Here is a 23,390-nt window from a genome sequence, read left to right as displayed (position 1 = left end):
GATTAATAATGAAACATCATGTGTTTCCAATTAAAAAAGACAGTTGGATTTGGATAAAATGCAGGAATTATTAACAGTTAGCTGGAGCCAAAGAGACGTCTTTAAAGTGACTGTTTTGTTTGGTTAAAAGCCAAAAAATCCCAAAAATGCTTAATTTACAGAGATATTGTCAGAGGTGGACAAAAGCAAACATATCTTCACATTTGAGAAGCTGTTTGACATCAAGTGTTTGACGATTTTACTTGAATTACCAAACTGTTAACCAATAAATTGAGAAAATAATCAGTGGATCAATCAATAATGAAAGTAGTTGTTAGTTATGGTCAGAGACTAATTAATGTCAGGTCTGCCTTCACTTTCCACTTTATAACTTTTTATTTCTTATTTTACATTACCCATCTCATCTTTCATCTTTTTTTTTCTATTTCCATGTTCGTTTGTATTTTATGGATTTTGACATTCATTGTTTTATTTTAAGGATGTTTTTATGAGTTACTGGTGTTATAATTGTCTCAGGTATTTAAGGTTTGACTCATCCTCTGATTGGTTGTTTCAGCCTGTTATTTTTTCATAAAGATGTTGTTTCATATTGTGAATCTGACGCCTGCCTCTAACAAGCTTTTGCATATATACATGTCTACCGCACATGCATCAGACCACACTTCAATCTAATAAAACACAAGAAAAAAAACAAGCTTTCATAGTCAAGGAAACGTAGCTCAGCTGTGATATCTTAACGATAAGAGAAAGGTTTATAAATGTTTGATTAAAGTGTGTAAATATAAAGCAGGAAGGAGCTGAGTAATAAAACGCCCCACCAGTAAATTCCTTACATGGAGTTTATTTACTGTAAACAGTAAAGGTCACGCTTGCTTGTTGACTACAAACACTCTCTCTCTTTTCATGACTTGACTTGTGTACAACCCAGTAACCAACTACTCTAACGGGACCTTCTCTCTGTCATTTTATACTTCTGAACAACAAGATATTTGCTTGGAGATTATCTGTAGTAAGATGAGGTGATTCAGACTAAAGGGGTAAACAGGTCTTGTGTTTGTTATTTGGCAAATATGTTTGCCCACAGAGAGCAGAACTACATTTGAACATTAAGAAAGCACGTTTGCTCCGCTGCACACATACTTCCTGGTTTATCCCCTTAAAGCAGCTGTATTTGTGCAATAAAATCTAATAACATTAAGACAATCCAGCAGTGTCTTACCTCCTGTCTCTTTCTCTGTCCCTGTCTCTCTCTCGCTCTCTGTCTCGTTCTCGGGGCGTCTCGGACAGAGACGTTGACCTGGTTGACGCTGATGGACAGAAAACATAGAGACAGCAAGTTAGCGACTTTGACAAAGATGTAATGCTGAAGACAAGAAGGTGAGTAAAAGCTTCATGGAATATTAAATCTATTGCAAGCATCATACAGGTTCAATTAGATGATTAACAAAGCAGATGTAGAATATATACGTGATTTAAAGGTCCAACAATCAGTCAATAAGTCAATCAATAGAAAATAAATCTGCAACTATTTTGATCAAATAATTATTTTAGTCATTTTTAAGCAAAAATGCCAGAAATTTGCTGGTTTAAGGTTCTTAAATATGCAGATTTTATGCTTTTATTTGTCATACATTAATATTTTAGGTATGTTGTTGGTTGTTTGTTGGACAAAACAAGATATTTTCAGCCCTGATGTGATGTTGTCAAATAATGAAGAGACTCAAGTCAAGATATGAAAAATAAATTAGGTGACAGACATCTATGTTATGGTCGTATTTTGATGTATTAACCCACAAAAGGTCAAACCTAACATGGTGCTGTGTTTACATCAAACTGAGACTCTAAATGCACTGTGCTGCTAACTTGCTCTTTCTTTTTTTATTTTGTTTTTTTCTCTTGGGATTTATATGTTTTAACATTGTTTAAAGGGAATTTTTAGATATACAGTACATCTTTATCCTTTCTGTTGTTGCACTGTTGTGGGCTGGGAGGAACAGCATTTCAGTTCTTTTGCTTGTGCAAATATACAAGAAAATGACTAAATCTTGAATATTTTCCATTTTTAAAAATGGAAAATATTCAGGCAACGATTCAAATGGACTTCAGATATCTGCAAAGCTCTGCTGGAGGAGTGACCATCTTTACACTTAAAACTCTTTTACATTTTTAAAAGTCAACATACGAGCACCAAAGAAAAATATTCATCTTTACAATCAAAAGTTTACTTTGATGCACCTTGAAAAATGAATCTTTTACAGTTTAGATCAATACGTTTGGATGGATTCAGGCTTTCTAAGACAAACTGACATTGACAAAAATATGTGGACACGTGAACATTACAGCCAAATTTGATAGCTAAACATTTCATTTACACTATGTCATGTTAAACCAGTGACAGGGTCTTCCCCAAACTGCTGCCACAAAGATGGAATCAAACCACAGTCTAAAATATAATTGAAGTAATATTAAAGTATAATTAAAATTTACCTACATTGGAACTAAGAGACCTTTTATTAAGGTCAATATGAATCTGTACACCGCATATTCTTCATGGTGCCATTGACCAAATGAGGCTACTTTATTTATTCTATTTAAGATAATGAATTTTATTCTGTTTACACCTTTGATTTCATCTGTAGATTCTTTTCTTTACATCATTTCCAAAACATTTCCAACATTTATGTCCAACAGAAACCCCCGAATCTCTCTGTAGAGTGATTACATGCAGTGATTTCAGGCTGTAGAGCTGATTATTTAAACTTCCTTCTCTTTCTTTGGTGAAATGAATTTGTGGCGTACGGACATATTTGGCTTTTTTTGTCGCTTCGTTGCAGAGGAATGATCTCCATGAATACTCACTTCTCTTTATGACAGCTCTGATGGAGGAGAGCGGACCCTGGCTACAGAGAGAGAAAAAAAAAAAAAAAAAAAAACAGAGAGGGAGGAATAAGAAAAAAAAGGAAAACATGAGTCACATTATTTCACCTCTGTTGCAACATCCTCCCTCGGTAAATCTCTCTCTCTCTCTCTGTTTTCCAGTGACAAATATAGCTTGGTCATCCCACCCAGTCGTCAGCGTTGGATCTCCGCACATGTTTTCTCCCGTTTTATTACACAGAAAAACACTGGAAACAGTTGTTTTTTTTACTTTTCATTTATCTGTGAGCTCCACTTTGCTTTCCCATCACACCTCGATTTGATCTGATAAATCTGACAAGAACAACAAAGGCGTTTCACTCCATTATTTTGATTCTGTTACCATTTGTGTTTGGATACGTCCTTCACTTCATATTTCACCATCATACAACTACATATTCCCTATCAAAGTCACCTTCTTATTCCCGTATCAGTGCACGTATGGTAATGTCTTTACTTTGTGCAGAGTGGATCATCGCTCTTCACACCCAGACACAACAACGGCTTTCACACTTCATCAAATCGTACCGAACTCTCGGGGGAGAGGAACAGCCCCAAGTCTGCAAAAAGTAAAGCGGTCGATGCTTTAAGTGCTACAAAACTAAAAAAGACTGAAGGACAGATGCTCTGGACATAAAAACTCAGAGTCAGATCCAAACTAACAGCTGATTGTCCTCATCAGAGGAAACTGACAGTATCTACAAAACACTGATTACACAGGAAATCTTCAAGTTCACATCCTGGTTTAAGAGTGAAACTTCCTTTTACATCCCACAGGACAGACTGTACACAATAAACAAACACATCAGTTACTTATCTATTTATGTTTATCTGTTTGTACCGTTTTAAGTATTTTCCTGTATCTTCAACTTGTTCTGTAAAAACACCTTGATCAACACTGTTGTTTTGAACTTTGCATGAAGTTAAATGATAAATAAAAACTATTCATGGTTTTATTTTTGAAAGATTCCTCACTTTATATTTAGTGACTAATACTTTTACACACAACTGTAATTCAATAAGTACATTTTAAGATGTTTTTGGTTAATCCAGCAAATTATATACTCAACAAATCATGGTACTTCATCATCACACTGATTATTGCCTAATATGACCAGCTACCATGGTATTAATGGTCTGATAAAACCTCTGATTGCAGAAAAATGTACATAGTCTCACAATGTCTATCATCAAATTGTTCAACCCTAAAACAAAAATGCTACTGCAGACGTTGGACGGCACCTACAGAGAACTACTTTCATTATAAATATGAAACATTTTAATCACAGATGCAAAATTGCCAAATTTGGGGATGAAGCTATGTGTGGTCGCCTCGTGGCTGAAGCCTCATACTGGTCGAAACACATTGGATTGACTTCAACATGACGTACAGTATGTATAGCATGTTTCACACAAGAAACATGCTATCAAATTATAGTTTTCCATGAACTATGTCAGGTTTCCATCTAAATGTAGTGCAAACTTTTACCTAAATTTCAGAAAAACAATAAAAGAAAATGCAAATTAATGTGCGTTTCCATCCACAACTGTTTTGTGAATATTAATAGTTGAGTGCCTAGACAAAAAGAAGAGAGTTTAAGACATTTAATCCACAATTATTAATCTGTTCCCATTGCACTTTGTCACATCTTGCTTTTACCAATACATCAACTTTTCCACCTCATCCAAGTGTAAAGTTGTTGTTTTTTTTGCAGTATTTAGACTTTTTACTCATGTTTGTGTACGTGCAAATTGAAAAAGTACATAAAAAAAGGGTGCATGGAAACCCACTTAGAGCGATTCCAAGAACTAAACATTTTCTCCCTTTGTGATTTGTAAAAGGAAAAGTTCCGCATTTTGGGAAATATGTTAATTTGTTTTCTGGCGTTAGTTAGATGAGAGAAGATTGATAGCGCGCTCGTGTCTGTCGGTGAATATGAAGCTATCAGCAGAAGCCAATTAGCTTAGCATAAACACTGGAAACAGCTAGTCTGGCTCCGTCTAGTTGGTGGATTTTATTACGTTTGGACAGAGCAATCATTTAAATGTTTTTTTCTCTTAATCTTCTAGAAGAATCTGCTAAATTCCCGTAAAGAGAATTTGGAAAATTCCTTGTTATTCCCTGACCATCAGCTTAAATCAAAGTCTAAGACATCACCCGCCTGCAACCCAAACTGTCAAACTGATTTAAAGATGTTTCAAGAGCTCCAGGATCAGAGAGAAGCTTGAAATTGTTTTTTTTCCCTATTTAAATGGAAAAGTAGGTGTTGCTAGGCAGATCAGGAAACAACAGAGACAGACTCACCCGGTCGACAGAAGGAAGTCAGATGACACTTTCTCTCTCTCGTCTCTCACTCTGTCTTTATTAATTGGCTTTCAGTCTGTTTTCGTTCTCTGTGTGTCTTTGTTTCTAACAGTCTCTCTTGCTGTCTCTCTCTGTCTTTTTCTACTGCAGAGCTTCTAACCATGAACAGACACACATGACTCACCCCTGACACTGCCCAAACACACACACACACACAAACATCCAAACTCACTACTTTACTTTAAACAGTGACGGAAAAATACTCCATTTCACTGTAAAGAGACTGGGCTTACACTTAGTAAAATACAGTAAAAATGACTCTCAAGTACCACTGAGGTTAAAAATCAAAATGTTTAGATTGTGTTCAGACTGTCAGAGGTGTTAGTTTAACTCGATGGTAATTTTTGCAACTGTAGTCAGAGTTGTTGAGCATTTTATGCAGTTTTTCTGTGCTGATAATCCAGCAGTTTAGGCAAAGATTGATGTAATACACACCTATAAAAGGCGGGTTTATTATGGTTCAGAACACTCAATGGAAAACCAGCCTTCATAAAGAGGGGTTGGATGTAATAAATCATACAAATGGGGATAATGGTGCATATTTTTGTACAGTCATTCCTTGCGGACATTCATACTTGGTTGTATAAACGAAAAGTGACAGAATAATAGTGTGACCAATGAAAACATAGGGTACCCCGAGGAGTAGCGACTGTGAGGCGATGTTTAGCATGTGTTAGCATTTATTTCTTTAAATATGCATAATGATGAAGCTCTTGCAAGTGCTGCGGGTCTTTTTTTATTATTCTTGCTGAACTGTTTTGCACATGTAGGCTTAAAAAAAAAAAATTTATAGATGAGTCATGTTTTAGAGTCTGCTTGCATTTGCCCAAAAAAGGGTTGGTCCACAGTTTTACAACCAGGAAATTCAGCCTCTAACATTCAAGGAAACAACAGTGATCCTCACTTGTTAAATGTAGAAGAAATTTAAGTTCCCAGGATAAACTGAGAAGCTCTTCATGCAATATTAGTGTTTATTTGATGTAATTGAATTGAAAATTGAACTTAATCAAATTGAAATTAATTGAATTGAATTGTGTCAGTGGTGACCTGTCACGATAACACCTTTCGTTGGACGATATATTGTCCCAGAAATAATCGCGATAAACGATATTGTTGTCATTTTGACATCAATTTATGCCATAGTTGCAGTTAACATGGTAACACCGATACTTACCTATTTGGAAGGTCTCAGGACCCCTAGCTTCACCTTATTCACTAAGACCATACCTGCAGCCTACATACATAGCCGACGAACCCCCAGCATATGTTCACTAGTGGGAGTGAAGAGTTTTGGGAGAATTTTAGGGTTTCTAGAAATGTCAGGAGCCAGGAGTGTGATGCTCACAAAAAAAAGGATTATATGAGTTAAATAGTTACACATCAGTCATTTTCTGTTTGTCTTAAAAAAGAAAACAAAAACAAATTTATGACCACCCTAGCAGCAAAACTCGGGAGTGATTCAGCAGCCAGACATTTCTCTGCTCTCTATTAGGAGCAGCTCAGCTTGTCACTACAATGAGAATAGCTGGTCCACCTTAAATGGTCCCGCTATCTCTAACTACGGGGCTAACCCCTTCACTTTAATCAGCAGGTGGCAAGCAAGACATGGGAACTTGGTTTGGGTCTTGAGGAGTCGTAGCATTTATTCTCTGACTAATAGCCTAAACTGTACACACACTGCACTGCTATGTTAACAGCTATACTGATGACATCATAATAGTTACTTTCTCTGCTCTGGTTGCTAGCGCCAACCCGCTCTCTCTCTTTCTACGCAGCTCTCTTATGTAAACAAACACGCAAGTAAATACAACAGGCAATATCGACATCAGCAAAAATGATCAAGATCATGTCCATATATTGTATAATGTAATTATGGTGACAGGCCTAGATAGACTGTAAGGATACATACAATTAGGGCTGTGCGATATGACCAAAATCTCATTTCCAAATACAGGTCATTTCATATCCTGATAAAGCACATTTTAATTCAATGAATAAATAGTTGCCCCCCCCCCCCCCCCCTACTTCACCTGCACACAGAGGGCTCAGCCCCGCCCCCGGTGAACCATAGAGAGCAGAGTAGAGCAGCGTGATCATAAACGACAGCAAAACGCAGCAGAGACTGTCACACTGAGCTGATATTAAACGAGTGCATAATACATTTGGTAAATAACATAAATAAAAGATGGTCTCTACTGCATTTTGCTGTCATTTATGGTCGCCGTCTCGCTGCTTCTCTGCTCTTTCTCAGTGTGCGCGGGGCTGAGTCCTCCGCGTGTTTGCAGCGCAGCAGAGGAGAGACAGACAGCAGTGGAGAGTTGACAACAACGTAACTCATTATGTTATTGTAAGTGCAATAAAAGCTTCACAAGTAAAAAGCCAAGAAGAGTAAATTATCAATGTAATCCGCACAAAAGATGGACAGACTCTTGCCGTGATTTGCGTCACAACGATATGAAACCATAGACATTTTTCTCTCGTCATACGATATATATCGTCATATCATACAGCCCTACATACAACGTGTTTTGGTGAGAAAGACTGAATGTAAACATAACTGTTATTTGTTTACAAGAAAACACCACAGAGCTCTTTAAGAGAGAAGTGGGCTTGCTTAGAGCCCTTCAACTGAAGCATACTGACACCTTTATGTTAATGAGCAAAGTTAGCAGATGTAGATATACAAACTGTCATCAAGGTCTAACTCTCAACAATCTTACAAGAGAGTTTTCAAAGCAACTTAAGGGAACTTACAGAGATAAAAAAGAGACCAAACAGTTTCTGGCTGAACATCAAACAAAAGAGAAAAACCTGAGAAGAGAACGACAATAACAGGACTTTTGCGACGTTAATATGCTGCTAATGCAAACTCCACACTCTCTGTGTCTGATTCATGGTAAACAAGCCTTCCAGAGCTGATTACAGTCGTTAATATAAAGCTGCTGCAGGAAGTTTTAAGTCAATAGAGGTTTTAACTGAGGTTAGAAGCTGGTCTGCCACTACACTATACCTATTGTCTTTGTAAGGAGATCAGTTTTAAACATGCGTTCTGGTTAAAGTGAAAACCTGAAAGTTATTACTGCAGTTTGGTCAAACTCTAAAACACAAAATTTAGATAATAACACATAGAAAACCCTGATGAAAAACAAATCTAACTTAATCTGTTATTTACTTAACATGGTCAGAAACAGCCTTAAAAATGACTCTCTTACATTATCTACTCCCTTTTATGCAGACTAGCCTGCAGTTTTGTTTCTCTGGTTACCATTTTTCAAGTGAAATAAACCGAGGTACACACACACACACACACACACACAGTCTTTAAACCCTGTGACTTCTCTGGCTAGTTGCCATGCCAACCGGCCAACAGCCAAAATACTTTCAGGAGTGTGTCAGACTCAGACCAAAAGGGGGAAAACTTGTCCCTGCGAGTCTGCGAGGACGCTGCAGAAAATAGTCCCAAACCAGAGTTAAACAGCAGACGGCAGCGTGTGTGTGTGTGTGTGTGTGTGTGTGTGTGTGTGTGTGTGTGTGTGACGGCAGGTTTGTAGAAGTCGTCTTTTGATGCGTTTAAACACCATCAGATTTACTGATCTTTCACCTGGCTTCAACATCAAAACACACCTCCTTGGCCACAACGATCTTGCTTCATGTGAGACAGATTAACACTTCCTGGTAATATTTTGATTAAACTGCCAGGTGGGATAAAAAAAGAGGGAGGAGAGCAAAACCTCTTACCTGTGACGATGCTCCGGCTTACGTCTGTCAGGACGACCTGTGAAGAGAAAGAGATTATGATTAATTTGATGCCCAATTGAAATATATCAGTAGCATCGAGTATCAAAAACTATTCAGTATCCAAAGTGACTTAAGTGCTTGGTCAAATTATTGCTTGATCATATATTTCCTCATTTAACTTTTATCTGTGACTAACTTTGGCATATTTTGTTAGGCAAAAGAAGAGGATTAAAACGTGTTTACATTCCCGAAGCCGTTGAAAAAGATCCTGGGAAAATCCTCTCGTTGTTTTTCCCCAGAAGAAAAAAAAAATCTGTTTCAAACATTTCGCATGATTGACACACAGTCAAAATACATATTAACTTCCACTTCATGTAAAACTTCTGCAGTGAGTAACATTTATCCTTGTTAGCAAGTCGTTGATCTCGCTTTGTGGGTCAATAAACAAAAAAACCACAAACTTTAAGGAAGAATTTTGGCACAGTGGTGAAAACCTGTCTTTCATTTGGTTTTGTGATGGAAAAACAATCCTTCAAGTCAGTGAAGCATTTTACGTTTCCAGTAAGGGTCGACCGATGTTTCTTTTTTCAGGGACGATACCGATTATTAATAATCAAGAAGACCGATAACCGATATTAAGAACCGATGCAATAAAAATGAAAATCATGCTTTTTAAATGCAGTGGTGGAAAGTAACGAACCACAATTTTAAGGTACTTGTACTTTACTCGAGTATTTTCATTTTATGTTACTTTATACTCCTATTCCACAACATTTATTTACAGATTTAGTTACTTTTCAGATGAAGATTTTACATAAAATAACATCATGATGAGCTTATGAATGAAAACACATTGTTCCCAAACTTTTCGGCTAGTGGCCCCTTGCAAAAAAAAAAAAAAAAAATTTTAAAAATCAGTATGTGTCTGTGTCTCAGATGTCTCAGAGTTGTCTTCAGTTCCACCAAAGGGACGTTTCCCCTCACATGGTTTCAAATAAACAACTGGTACAAAGAGGTTAAACTCTCCAATATTTCACAAAAATGCACAGATTAAAGAAAAATTCATCCAAATTCAATTTCATGCAGCAGAACTATGTTTTTTTTCTTCTTTCTTACCCAACCAGTCATCTCAAGACCCCTCAGATTGACCTCATGACCCTCACAAAGCAGTTTAAACTGGCTCCACCTCCAGCTGCTAAAACAATAAAATGCTTAGGCAGACTTATCAGTATTACTAATGTAATGCAATGCAAAACAAGTGATTTTAGTTGGTAATACTTCTGTACTTTTAATGCCGGACTTTTTCTTGTTATGAGGTAATTTTACATTGTGGTATTGATACTTCTACTAAAAGGATCTGAGTACTTCTTCCACCACAGTTTAAATGTTATATATTACACAAAACTAGGCTACTTCATTACTAATGATTACTATAGCTGAATATGTACAATAACAATAGAAGTGACTGTTCAACTCTGACAACTGTACAGTCCGTGTATAGATTAACAGGCCTTAGATAAACTTCCCATTACATCTAAAGTCTCTGACAACAATCCAGCACCTCTTTAACAAATACAAGAAACAGTCAGAGAAATCTTCAGTAACCAGTGACCTTACTGGTAGTCATGGGTTGAGACCAGCCCTGGTAAGTGACAAGAAATTATGTTATAGCTTATTGATTTTTTTGTTAGCTCTACAAGACTCAACATTAGCTTAACTTATATTTTATCACTGCAACAAAGTGCATTATTGAGGCATTTTCAGTGGTGTAACTGGGAATCTGGTCATGTTTGTCATCATAGAAATAGATCATAAAGATTGTGATGTTTCCTGCAACTTTAGCAATATCTGCTGCCCTACCTTCAAAACAGTCTTCTCTGTGCCGTCTATGGCACGGCAGCATGCACAGCCTTCAGTGCTGATAGGCTATTACTCGTGACATGTAACCAATCAGATAGTGCTGTGGGCGGGACATTGCTCGAGACCACAGAGTGGTGACTAAGGACAGAGAGAGGCGACTGTATCAAGAACAAAAGTAGCACATATTGGCAATCGGATATTAAAAAAAAGGTTCCAATAATCGTAAAAATGCTAAGTATCGGATTTGATAATCGGTCGACCCCTAATTCCCAGTTTGTTTGGAATAAACACAAGAAGAAGAACCAATATTTGTGGTTGATCAGACAAAGAAAATAGCACCACCTTCAGAAACCACATCAAAAGAAAAACCTAAAAGGAGGATGTCAGTCTCCTGCACACACTAGTTTAATTGACAGGAAATCTCCAGGAAGTGTAACACAGAAGAAAAACAGAGTAATAAGACCTGAGCAACAAAGAAAGCAACAAAGAACCTGTGTAATACACGTCTCTAACATCTCCTCACCTGAACCTCCTGTCAGCGTCTTTTTAAGTTAAAAGGAAGGAGAAAGAGTAGTTTCTTTCTCTCACAGAAGTAGAGCTGGACTGTGTTTTTCTGTATGTGTGTGCATTTTCCATTTCCTACCTCCTCTCCTTCTCGCCACAGCCCAAACTGATCAACAGGTCAGCTTAGTTTCCCTTAAAATCCAGAGAAACTAAATGTTGACGTGTTTGGGAAAATATTCTGCAGAGATGAAAGACTGGCCTTTCTTTTTCTGCTCCTCCAATACTCTAAACTTCTCTTTTTCTCTGTTCTGTCTTCTCTTCCCCCCACTCTCCACTGTCCCCAAAAACTCTTAACCGGACCGCCCGTCTTCTCTGGCCAGCGTCATGATTGGCAGAGAGCTTCCAGGAAGTGAAGCGGTGATTGGCTGCCGTGGGATTCTGCTGGAGTCATCAGGAGTTTTAACACTTCCAGATGTTTGTCCTGCAGCAGCCTGGCTGAGCTTTGTGCTGGAGTTGCGTTCATACACGCAGATGCCTACCGCAGCACATTTTCCTCAGCGCTCGTCATCGGCTGGGTTTCTTTTTTGGCATGGGGAGGGGGGGGGTCAGAGGTCATGGGTCAAAGATTAGAGCTAGAGGGGATTCAATGTGTTGCTCAGGGAAACTTCAAGATCGTAAAGACAAAAAGACAAAACCTTCTTAAAGCTGCTATATTCAATATTTTTATTAGGAATTAAGTGTTTCTGACCCCAATCGCAATCCTCTAATAAAAGTAGACATGCAATGTTGATTTAATATGTATCACATTAAAAAAATTAATAGTCACATTAAAATAACAGGTGTAGCCGTTTTTCACAAGCTACTTACTCCCAATAACGAAGGTTCCGGTTCCAAACTATTAAGTTTATCATCTTAAATTATTTATATGATATGAAAGTTCAACTGGAGAAAGTCACATGACGCGATCCGCTAAAGAGAAGACGTATCACTCTGTTAGAGCTGTTGAAACTACAGAAAGTCCACTCGTAAATGTACGGCTGCGTTACAGAGTGAAGCATCTTACCTCGCAAAGGATCTTTGGCTGAGCACAGATAACGAAACCCAACGACAGCCAAGTTTAATTCTGGCCGGACATCAAGTTACTCAGGGAATTAAACATTTATTAGTGAAACCTGATATGATCTGTAGTCATCAACGTTTGTTATCTTAACCAGCAAAAGCAACCGTCAGCGCCGGTTAAAAATGAGAAACTCGGAGCTGAATGTTTTGCTGCTCTTTGCCAATAAGGAAGAGAAAGTAAGAGTTTATATTTGAGCTAAATGCTTCGACTGTTGTAAAGGAGACCAGTGCTGAAGTGGACAAAACACAGTAGAATACAGTATCTGCGTTTGCTTTATTTTAGCTGATACCAAACATTTAAAATACGTCTGGATCTGCCCTGATCCTTAAAAGGAAACATCATGTGTCTAAGTGACTAATGGGGACAACAGTTTCTGAAATTGGTCCAGTATTGAGCGACAGAACCTTAGACGGCAGCTGCGTTTCCCTTTAAGATCAGTTACTTGTATGTCAAAGGTGTCGTTCCTCGCGACAAACCCACAACGAAGACCTGACTCTGCAGTTCCCCCTCAGTGACTAGCTGGTGAACATAGTTGAGAAATTTGCAGCTAAAGAGTCTGATATTTCTCTCAGGATTTACCAAAACAAGAGTATAAAGAGAGTTAATATTGGACTTACATTCACCAGATGGACAGAAACATGACTCCAAACGAATGATAATGTTGTTCTGATACTTCTGGATGTGGAAATAGTTTGCTAACAAGTTTACAATTTAAAATTTAATATGTCAGAGTCGTGGTTATAGCTTGTCTTCCGCTGCCCCCAAGTGGCCAAAAAAAAAAAAAATCAATTAAAGCTGTTCTAAACATTTTGATATAAAACTTTTCTCAAGGTAGTGTGCAACAGAGCAGACACACTAACTGACAAACTGACCCACTTTTGTCAGTATGGTCACTGGTGAGAAATCTTTCTCCACATGGGATGAAAGCCTGAGACACTCACATGAGGCATTTATCACTTGGCACACTGAGAGGAGTGTGGGTGGAGAAAAACTGGGTCACTTTGTAGTGGGAAACATGTCTCGTGGCCATTTCATTGCTTTATATAATCTACTATAGGGGTGGGAATCTCTGGGAATCTCACAATTCGATTGCTTTGGTGTCCAATTCGATTCCACAACGATTCTTGATTGACTGAAAAGAAAAGGGGGCTCTATTATCAGTCTCTTGCTCCAGTAAACTGTGTGCCAAACCATTCACTGGTGTCACTGGTGTCTTTAGTCCACTGAAATACAATTTGAAACATTAACTGGCAGTTAAGATAAATGGTCTGCAGCCTTTTTATTTTAAAAAAGTTAACAGCATTAATTAATTTAAAGTCTCCCGCCTGTATGAGAATAACAAACCGAGGGGGAGGCAGACTGCTCCGCTGTGTTATTATTATTAACATCATGTCTCCAGTAGTGGAGAGCAGCCTCTCTGCTGCACCGTTTAACTCCGGGGGAAAGACGTCACTGTCCAACACGCTGAGCGGTCGCAGGATTTCTGAGGTGAAACCAAGTGGAAACCTCCGGGGCTGTAAAATGAAGCCAATGCGGAAGTGCCAAAAACTGCAGTTCCTTGAATGGCCACTTGAGGCTCCAAAGGCGAGTCAATCCCCATAGACCCCCACGTTAAAATGCCCAACTTTACAACAGAAATAAACATGTTTACAGCCTGGTACAAGAAACGCTTTAGGTTTCTATAGTTAATTTCCTCTTTCATGACAACTGTACGGGGGGAGATTTTTTTATAACTCACCTGTTTAAGTTTTATTAAGCCATAAAGTTCTGCATAATGAAGGACATGGCTGCTTTGAGTGACAGGTCCGCCAGCCGCTAGGTGGCTTGTTTCAGCCATTCAGCCCTGCCTCTTTGCCCATTTCTGATTGGCTGGGAGTTAGGCGGCATCACGCACCGCCAAGATGGCGACGGCCGGAGCGGCTCGCTTTGAGCTTCAAAACCGCTCTTCAGAAACCAACGGGTGACGTCACGGTAACTACGTCCATATTTTTATACAGTCTATGTGCTGATAGGCTAATACTCATGACATGTAATAGTCTCAGAGTCGGTTTAAGTTGTTTAATGCTGCAGTGTGTGTTGGTCAGCTGATCTCATTTGTTACTGCTGGAGTTTGCTGCTCCGCTAACGTTAGTCTCTGAGTGACAGCGTAGAACATTCACAACATACTTCACATTTGTCTCGTAAAGGTAATTTATTTAGTCATTAAATCAAAACATGCTACAAGATAACTCTAGTTTTTACCTCCACTCTTAATCTATTAGTGGATGAAAACTTGACTAGATCCAACATCTTTTTTCTTTTTAAAATGGGAGAATGTTAATATCTTCGATCGATCTCGTTCACTTTTATATGTCTTTCTAACCAAAAAAAGCTCTAAAAACTGAGGTGTGGTTCTGAATTTGATTAAGCTGCATTTCCCAGAGCTAAGGAGAGGCTAAAGACAACAAACTTCAGATGGACGAAAAATTAATCACAGATTTCCTTTAAATCCACAGAGAGACTCAGAGCTGAAATACTGCACACACACACACACACACACATAAAACTGTGTTTGCTTCCCAGTGTGTGTGTGTGTGTGTGTGTGTTAATGTGTTGTTCTATGTGTCAACAGCCTGGTTTGTATCCAAATGCTTCATATGATGATTACCAGTTAAATTTCCTCCATGGTGCAGAAATGTTCTCGCAATTTTCTTTCAAATCAAAATTATTGTCTCATGTAAAACACATTTGTTAAAACTCAGTGACCTCATCTCGTCACCGTCACATGCTTCAGTTTTATTTCACAACAACAGCTTGACTTAAGACTCTGACCAACACAAAGCTCCCAGATCTGTGTTTTTAACATGTTTAAGCTTCTCTCCCGGTTGTGTTGTGAGAGTTAACAGCACAGCCGGGTGGATTTCTCTGTTGTTGTTGTTGGACAGTAAAAGGTCAAAACGCACTGAAAGCGTCTGACAATACAACTATTGTTTTAAATGGCCGAACGTGCACCAAAAAGGAACGAATCAAACTGCCTCGATGCATCGAGTTGGTTCGATTTTGGAGCATCAAACGAGGAACCGGCGATCAAAGCTGGTTTTCCTGCACAAATAGCACGAGCGAACTAGAGAGAGCCCGTGGACGAGAGGAATAAAAATGTTATTTTGTGGTTGTTTCATGGCAGTTACGTCCTAAAGCACAAATAAATAACCATCAAACGCTCAACAGATGATTTACTGTGGAAACAGACCATCTTAGTTTCATTGTCCTCTTCTGTATTTCTGCTTTTCATTCATTCCTAATGCAGCAGTAAATACAAAGAACAACAGGACAAATCTGTGTTGCTTCTGCGGTGTTGGCATTTCAGATCTCATGCCTGCAGCGCGCCAACTGATGCACTTTAAACGAGGCTCATCAATTATCCCTTTCACTGAGTCTGGGCCATAAAACTGCAATGAATAGTCGACTGACTAATTATTAATCACCATTACTATTTTAATCATCAATTAATCATTTGAGTCATTTTTTTAAGAAAAAAAAAGACAAAATTTTCCTGTTTCTTTAGTCTTATATGACAGTAAACTGAATATCTTTGGGTTGTAGATTTTTGGCCGAGACAAAACAAAATTTTTCACCATTCTCTGATATTTTACCTGACAATTAAACAATAAATCGAGAAAATAATCAACAGATTAATTGATAATAAACTACAAACAATTATTTTCATTATTGAGTAATCTGAAAAAAAAAACTGATTAAATGATTAGTCGTTCTATCTATAAAATGTCTATGTCTATTCAAAGAATATTTAATTTTTTTTTTTGATGTCATTAAATGTTTTGTTTTGTCTGCCCAACAGGCCACAACACAAAGATATTCAGTTTACGGTGATATAAAACACAAAGAGCAGAAAATAAAGCTAAAAAAAAAGCTATATCTGGCAACTAACTGATCAATTAATTGACTAATCATTGAAGCTTTAAAGCTGAAACCAATGACCAACCAACTAAATCCACTTTTTTGCTTCAAAAATTTTGTTACATTAAAAAATTTTTGCTTAATTTTTACCCTCATCAGGCAGGTTTTTTTTTCTTCTTCTTCTTTTGAGGAGGGAGTTCATCGGTTGTATATTATTTTGGTATTCTCAAGAGAATTTTTCTTTTACATATTTTCTTAATAACTAGCGTGTTTATTCATTGGGTACAGATGTAATGAGGGCGCCAGAAGCGGCTGTGCAAATTCTCATGTGTGTGATTTAAGCTTTTTCTTAATTCACTTGTCTGAACATGTGATTGTTCGACCCTGAGGGAAACCGGTGTGCGGTCACGTCTTGTTTTTATCATGTAGCCACTATAATTAATGCTTTTAAGCTTGTGTACTGTGACAAAGCATTGATTTCCTCCTCGGGAATCAAGAGCATCTGTTTTGTGTCACACTGCTGTCAGATCCAAGAAGAACTTCCCCATTTGTTTATGAAAGGAAGTTGCTGTTTGGTTGTCTTTTATAGCTCAGCTCTGTGCTGTTACTGCACGGGAAGGCGGAGAGCGCCGATATGAACGTCGTCTCACTTAGAGCTGCAACTATTAGTCAACTGTTGACGGGTTGATGGACTGGTTTGATCATTTAGTCATTGTTTCAATCATTTTTCAAGCACAAACGCCCAAAATTATCTGGTTTTACTTTCTCAAATATGAAGATTTGCTGCTTTTCTTCAACATATTTGACAGTAAATTGGAGTCTTTGGGGTTTGGACTGTTTGTCGGATAAAACAAGTAAAACTGAAGACATTACAGCAGGCTTTGAGAAACTGGAAAAGGCATTTTTTTCACTATTTTTTAACATTTTATAGAGTAAACAATTAAACAATAAACGTCAGATTAACCGATAGTAAAAAATATTGATTAGCTGCAGTCCTAGACTCACTAGAATACTGAGATGAAAGCAGTAAAAAATGAGCTTTTAGTTACAGCCTGGAGTCATTTTACAGTTATTTGAATATCAATGACAAACTCCAGACCATCTGTTTGCTTTTGCAGTCAGACTCATAGATAACTATGTCGTTCTCTAGATAATTATGCGTTGCACCCACTCTACGTCTGATGTTGTTGAAACTTAAGTTCCTTCTGGTCACCAAAACCTTCCTTGTGGTTCTTGTAAATCCCCTCTCTGCTATTTTTACACCTGCTCTTTTGTTTTACACATTAACTATGTGTGTCTGGGACAGAACGCATCACGCCCCCGAAGTCTAGATAATTTAATCCACTGTTTCTCTGAGTGGGATTAATCTTGTAATCACTACACTAGAGCTGCAACAATTAATCGATTAGCTGCTGACTGTTAAATTAATCGCCAATTATTTTGATCATTTGATTCCAGCTTCTCAAATGTGAATATTTTCTGGTTTCTTAAGTCTTCTATGACAGTAAACTGAATTGTTGTGGACAAAAAAAAGACATTTAAGGACGTCATCTTGGGCTGTGATCGACATTTTTCACCGTTTTATGGACCAAACAACCAATCAATTAATCAAGAAAATAATCAACAGACTAATGGATAATAAAAATAATCATTAGTTGCAGCCCTACAGTAGATGTGTGACATTCATTGGGTAGTTTGTGCAGCTTCACGTTTATACAACAGCCTGGGACACAAAAAAAAATGTCTGAGCAGCAAAGCAACTCTAAGATTTTGTAAGTTTGTATAGTGTGCTTGTCTTAACTGGACTGAGGGACTAGCTGAAGCTGAAGCTGAAGCTTATCTAAATCCTGTTATGTTGTCATAGAAATTCTACTGCAAGGTTGCATTGTGTCACACTTCAAAGCTGTTCAGACCTGTGTCATAACTTTCCTTATGATACACAGAACAAGGGTTGGGTTGAAGTGACGGTATCATCTGAAAGGCTTTTTATGGACTAATGCACTTGTTTTACTCTCTCTCACACACACACACACACACACACACACACACACACAGAGCGTTTGTTTAAAGGAACAGCCTTGAACAGTCAAGATAACTTGTGTTTCCCTCTGACTGAGACAGAGACAGAGACAGAGACAGAGAGAGAGAGAGAGAGAGGGAGGGAGAGAGGGGGGGACAAAGAGGGAGACTTTAATTAAACTAATGGCTGTAAGTCTTGGCACAGGCCTGCACCATTACAGTCAACTGGGAATGTTTCTATGAGTCTGTATTTATGGCTGCGTGTGTAAACTTTGACCCAAATGATGGCATGTTTGCATGTTCATACAAGAATTTATGGCTTCAAACAGGTTACACACACACACACTCATACTGTACTGTAAGCATTGCCTACACTGTTTAAGAATATTATCTGTGTGTGTTTGTGTGTATCAAAGACAATTATGAATGAGATGTCATTCACCAAACCTGATTGAATATTTCATCACTTTTGGAACTGTAACTCTAAATCAAAACTCATGGTTCCTGTATATTTTCTGGCATGTTTCAATCACTTTAGCCTCTACAATGGAGTAAACTACCTTGTATTTTTGTGACAAGTTGATATTTTGCACATTAAAAGCAGTAAACTAAAAGCTTTTCTTTGTAGTTTTAGCCCAGCTAGTACTGTATATATGTATTTAAAGCCAGAATAGTGGCAGTTTAATGTTAGATTTTACAGGGATCCTACTAATATCACATAACTGGAGGACCCTGAAGGAGTATTACATATCCAGCAGGAGCTACCAGTACCATTAGACCCTTATAACTTCACTATACTCACCACGGGAATACTGCAAAACTACATTTAAAAATATAGAAATTTAACTTAAGTATTATGAGCTGTGTTGTACGATACGTGTGGACTAGTTTTGCTGATATCTGACGATCTCTAGCTTCAATTTGGGGTTTGTGTTTCCGGTATAAGTGAGCCAGTCGACTTGTGACAACTTATTTTTCCAACAGGCAGGAGTGGGGGCCCCCCCAAATAAAAGGTCCCCAAATAGCTATAGCTTTATTATGTTTAGATATGAAATATACTGAATTATGTTCCTATTCTAACTTACAATAGGGTCCCCAAAATATCCAACTGTATACTTCTACTTCAGAGGAAAACATTGTACTACTACTATAATAGTAATGCTACTTACCTGATTTTGTACATTTGTATATTTTAGTACATTGTGCTGATAAAACCTCTTTCACTCTTTAAGTAAAATTATATTGCAGGACTTTTACTGTTTGATATTAATAGTTTTACTGAAGACAAAAGTTTTGAGACATTTCCCAGTTACAGAAAGGGTGTTTGCCTGTGGCCCCCAAACCACAAAATCCGCCCCTGCCTACAGGAATCGATTATTTGGATCGATATCAGATGGAGACAGTTCAAAATAAACCAGATATTGTCGTATTTTTTCCTCATTTACCTCCGGAGCTGTTCGGCTGTCGTCGGACCACTTGTTCCCGGGTGTCTCTCATCATGTTTTCCTCCTCTTCCTCAGACCGTGCCTCGGCCATTTCTCCTTACTCTCTTTCTTCCTTGCTTTATTTCCTTTACTTTCTCCTTTCTTTCTCTTCTCCTTTCTGTCTGAGAGGGGAAATGAGGCTGGCTGGGTCAGAGCAGAGGCAGCGGCAGCCACATTATTCCTCCTCCTCCTCTTTCTGTGTTGTCGTCGCTAACATCCACCACAACAACTCGGGAACAAGTTCACCCGAAGCACCGTCAACTTCAGGCCGATAAACGACTTCCAGGCTTTAGTGAAACACTTCGGCTCCGTGTTCAGCAGCTTCGGAGGCAAAAAACAGATTAAACCGTGTTGATATTTTTTTAAAACAATAGCTGTCGTTGTGTTTGTTTTGTCGGTTGAAGAGTTTTTTCTCCGTGCTTCCCTGTTCTTCTCCCTCTGGCCCCCCGGCGGCGGCTGCGGCGCGAGCTCAACATACAGAGCCGCACGCGCTCCGGCTGCGTGACGTCACCAACTGACGGAACAAAACAATAATTAAGCACATAAAAGTACTGTAATCAAGTACAATTTTGAGGTACTTGCACTTTACTTGAGTATTTCCATGTGATGCTACTTTGTACTCCACTACCTTTATTTGACAACTTTAGTTACTTTTCAGATGAAGATTTGACACAATGGATAATATAACAAGCTTTTAAAATACAACACAGTTAAACACAGTTAAAGTTAAAGATGAAACCAGTGGTTTCCAACCTTTTCGGCTTTTGACGTCTTACAAAAAGCAGTGTGTAGTCAGGGTCACATTTCACATGTCTATGAGTTGTTAACAGCTCCACCAAATAGTGATTTTTCCCTCTAAACTTCTCACATGCTTTCATTTCAATAAATGTTCAAATGATCAAATATTTCAGCAAAAATCAAAGATTAGAGAAAAAGCCAAAAAGAAAAGATTTGTTTATCAGAACTTTGTTTTTTCTTCTTTCCTCTCCCATTAATCATCTCACGACCCCTCAGATTTATCTGGTGACCCTTTGGAGGGGCCCGACCCCTTGGTTGGAAACCACTGGACTAAACTAGCTAACTGTATATAAAGTGGTTGAAACTAGCTCCACCTCCAGCAGCTACAACAGTAACATGCTGCTCTAACACTGATGCTTTTACTTGTAATGGAGTATTTTTACACTTCTGTATTGATATTTTTACTTAAGTGAAGGATCTGAATACTTCTTCCACTACTGATTGTAGGCCTAATTAATTACAATTTTGAGGTATTTGTACTTTAGTTGAGTATTTCCATTATAATGCTATTTTATACATCCACTCAACTCCATTTCAGAGGGAAATATTGTACTTTTCCCTCCACATTTAGGCTGATTGACTGCTTTAGTTACTTTTCAGATTATTAATACAAAATATAATTCAGTGGTGGAGGAAGTATTTAGATCCTTTTCTTAAGTAAAAGTACCAATACAGCAATGTAAAAATACTCCATTACAAGTTAAAGTTCTGTATGAAAAATCCTACAAAATAAATATACTTAGCAGAAAAATGTAGTGAAAGTATTAAAGTAAAAGTAGTGGTTTGGTCCTGTATGCAACTCAGATGAATGTAAGTCCAATATTCACTCTCTTTCATAGCTGTTTTTGTTCTCTACCAACTCCTGAGAGAAACATCTGACTCCTTAGCTGCTAAATGCTCCACTATCACCAGCTGGTCTACAGCTAACTGTGTCTGTTTGCCATTTGGTGCTGAGCAGATAGTGTGCAATGGCTTTTCAGAGCTTTTTCTCTGAAATCATCTGCCTGCTGCGGCCAAAAATGACGTTATGAGAGCACTGAGAGTGAACCAAAACAGTAAAGTTTGATGAGCTGAAATTAAATGAGCTATAAAGCACCGTAAAACCGAGGGGAGCTGCAGAGCTGCTGATAATTCTCAGTAGGTTCAGCCCTCTGTGGAGGAGGCAGAGTTGGACGACTCAGGGGAAGCCTCACTCATATCCCTGGCAGAGGTCTCTGAGAGAGTCAGAAAGCTCCTCAGTGGCAAGGAGCCGGGTCTGGATGAGATTCATCCAGGACATAGTTGGGCTGTCATGGCTGGCACGCCTCTTCAGTGTCACATGGACATCAGGGACAGTGCCTGTGGACTAGCAGACCAAGGTAGTGGTTCCCATTTTCAAAAAAGGGAACCAGAAGGTGTGCTCCAACTATCAGGGGATCACACTACTCAGCCTCCTGGGGAAAAGCTTATGCCAGGGTGCTGGAGAGGAGGTTCAAACCTCGGATTCAGGAGGAACAATACGGATTCCCTCCTGGCCGTGGAACAGCTCTTCACCCTTTCAAGGATGCTTGAGGGGTCATGGGAGGTTGCAGATCCAGTCCACATGTGCTTTGTGGACTTGGAGAAGGTTGTACGACCGTGTCCCTCAGGGCACCTTGTGGGCGGTGCTGTGGGAGTATGAGGTACTAGGGCTGTTGCTGCGAGCCATTCAGTCCTTATATAACAGCAGTGTGAGCTGTGTCCGCATTCTCAGCAGTAAGTCAGACTCGTTCTTAGTGTTGGTGTTGGGCTCCACCAGGGTTGTCCCTTGTCACCAATTCTGGTTGTGATTTTCATGGAGAGAATCTCAAGGCGCAGTCAGGGGTAGGAGAGTATCCGGTTCAGGGACCTCAGGATTGCTTCTCTACTTTTTGCAAATCATGTGGTTCTGGTTCCAAGTCTGAGGCCATGGTGCTCCATGGGAAAAAGGTGGACTGATTCAAGTGTCTCCGGGTCTTGTTCACGAATGAGGGTAAGATGGAGTGTGAGGTTGACAGGTGGATCAGTGCAGCATCAGCAGTAATGCAGGCATTGTCCCGGATCACTGTGGTGGAGGGAGAGCTGAGCCAGAGGACAAAGCTCTCAGTTTACCAGTTGGTCTACGTCCCAACTATGACTAAAAAAATGAGATCGCGGATACAAGTAACCAAGATGAATTTCCTCCAGAGGGTGTCTGGGCTCAGCCTTAGAGATAAGGTGAGGAGCTTGGTCATCCCGGGGGAGATCAGAGTAGAACCACTGCTCTTTCGCATTGAAACAAACCAGCTGAGGTGGTTTTGGCACCTACCTCCTGGATGCCTCCTTCTGGAGGTGTTCCAGGCACGTACAACTGATAGGACTCCCCGGGGTAGACCCAGAACATGCTGCAGAGACTAAATATCTCTTCTGGCCTGGGAACGCCTTGGGATCCCTCAGGAGGAGCTGGAGGGCGTTGCCAGGGAGAAGGACAGGTTTCCTTACTCAATCTGCACTGCAACTTGGTCCTGGATAAGCAGTGGAAGATGGATGGATGGATCATCACACTGTCATTTTATAGTGGAGTTATGGAAAATATAAATTATTATCACTATGTTTTTCCCCAATCTCAATGTGGGAGTGAAAACTAAAAGTCAGTTTTGACAGTAAGAATTATTTTAAAATCAATTTTCAACACTCCGATTCAGTTAAACAG

The 23,390-nt window shown here is 38.9% G+C and overlaps 1 protein-coding gene across 8 annotated transcripts in view; it reads right to left on the bottom strand.

The window, feature by feature from the left end:
* The window catches only part of LOC121889578 (SH3 domain-containing protein 19-like), a 71,777-nt gene extending 51,392 nt beyond the window's left edge, over positions 1-20,385 (bottom strand). For all 8 annotated transcript variants that reach the window (XR_006093566.1, XR_006093567.1, XR_006093568.1 and 5 more), the window contains exons 1-4: positions 19,865-20,385; positions 9,020-9,056; positions 2,860-2,900; positions 1,220-1,307 (exon numbers count right to left, since the gene is read on the bottom strand). Coding sequence is in view for 5 of the 8 variants with exons in the window: in XM_042401627.1 (XP_042257561.1) it covers positions 1,220-1,307; positions 2,860-2,900; positions 9,020-9,056; positions 19,865-19,955 (257 nt within the window). In the remaining 3 variants the exon portion in view is untranslated. The remainder of the gene's footprint in view (positions 1-1,219; positions 1,308-2,859; positions 2,901-9,019; positions 9,057-19,864) is intronic.
* Between the last annotated feature and the right edge of the window lie 3,005 nt (positions 20,386-23,390).

The sequence above is a fragment of the Thunnus maccoyii genome, chromosome 22 (genome assembly GCF_910596095.1).
Source record: "Thunnus maccoyii chromosome 22, fThuMac1.1, whole genome shotgun sequence".
Classification (NCBI taxonomy): Eukaryota; Metazoa; Chordata; class Actinopteri; order Scombriformes; family Scombridae; genus Thunnus; species Thunnus maccoyii.
The sequence above is the reverse complement of the archived record's forward strand: the minus strand, read 5'-3'. Positions and strand labels throughout refer to the sequence as shown.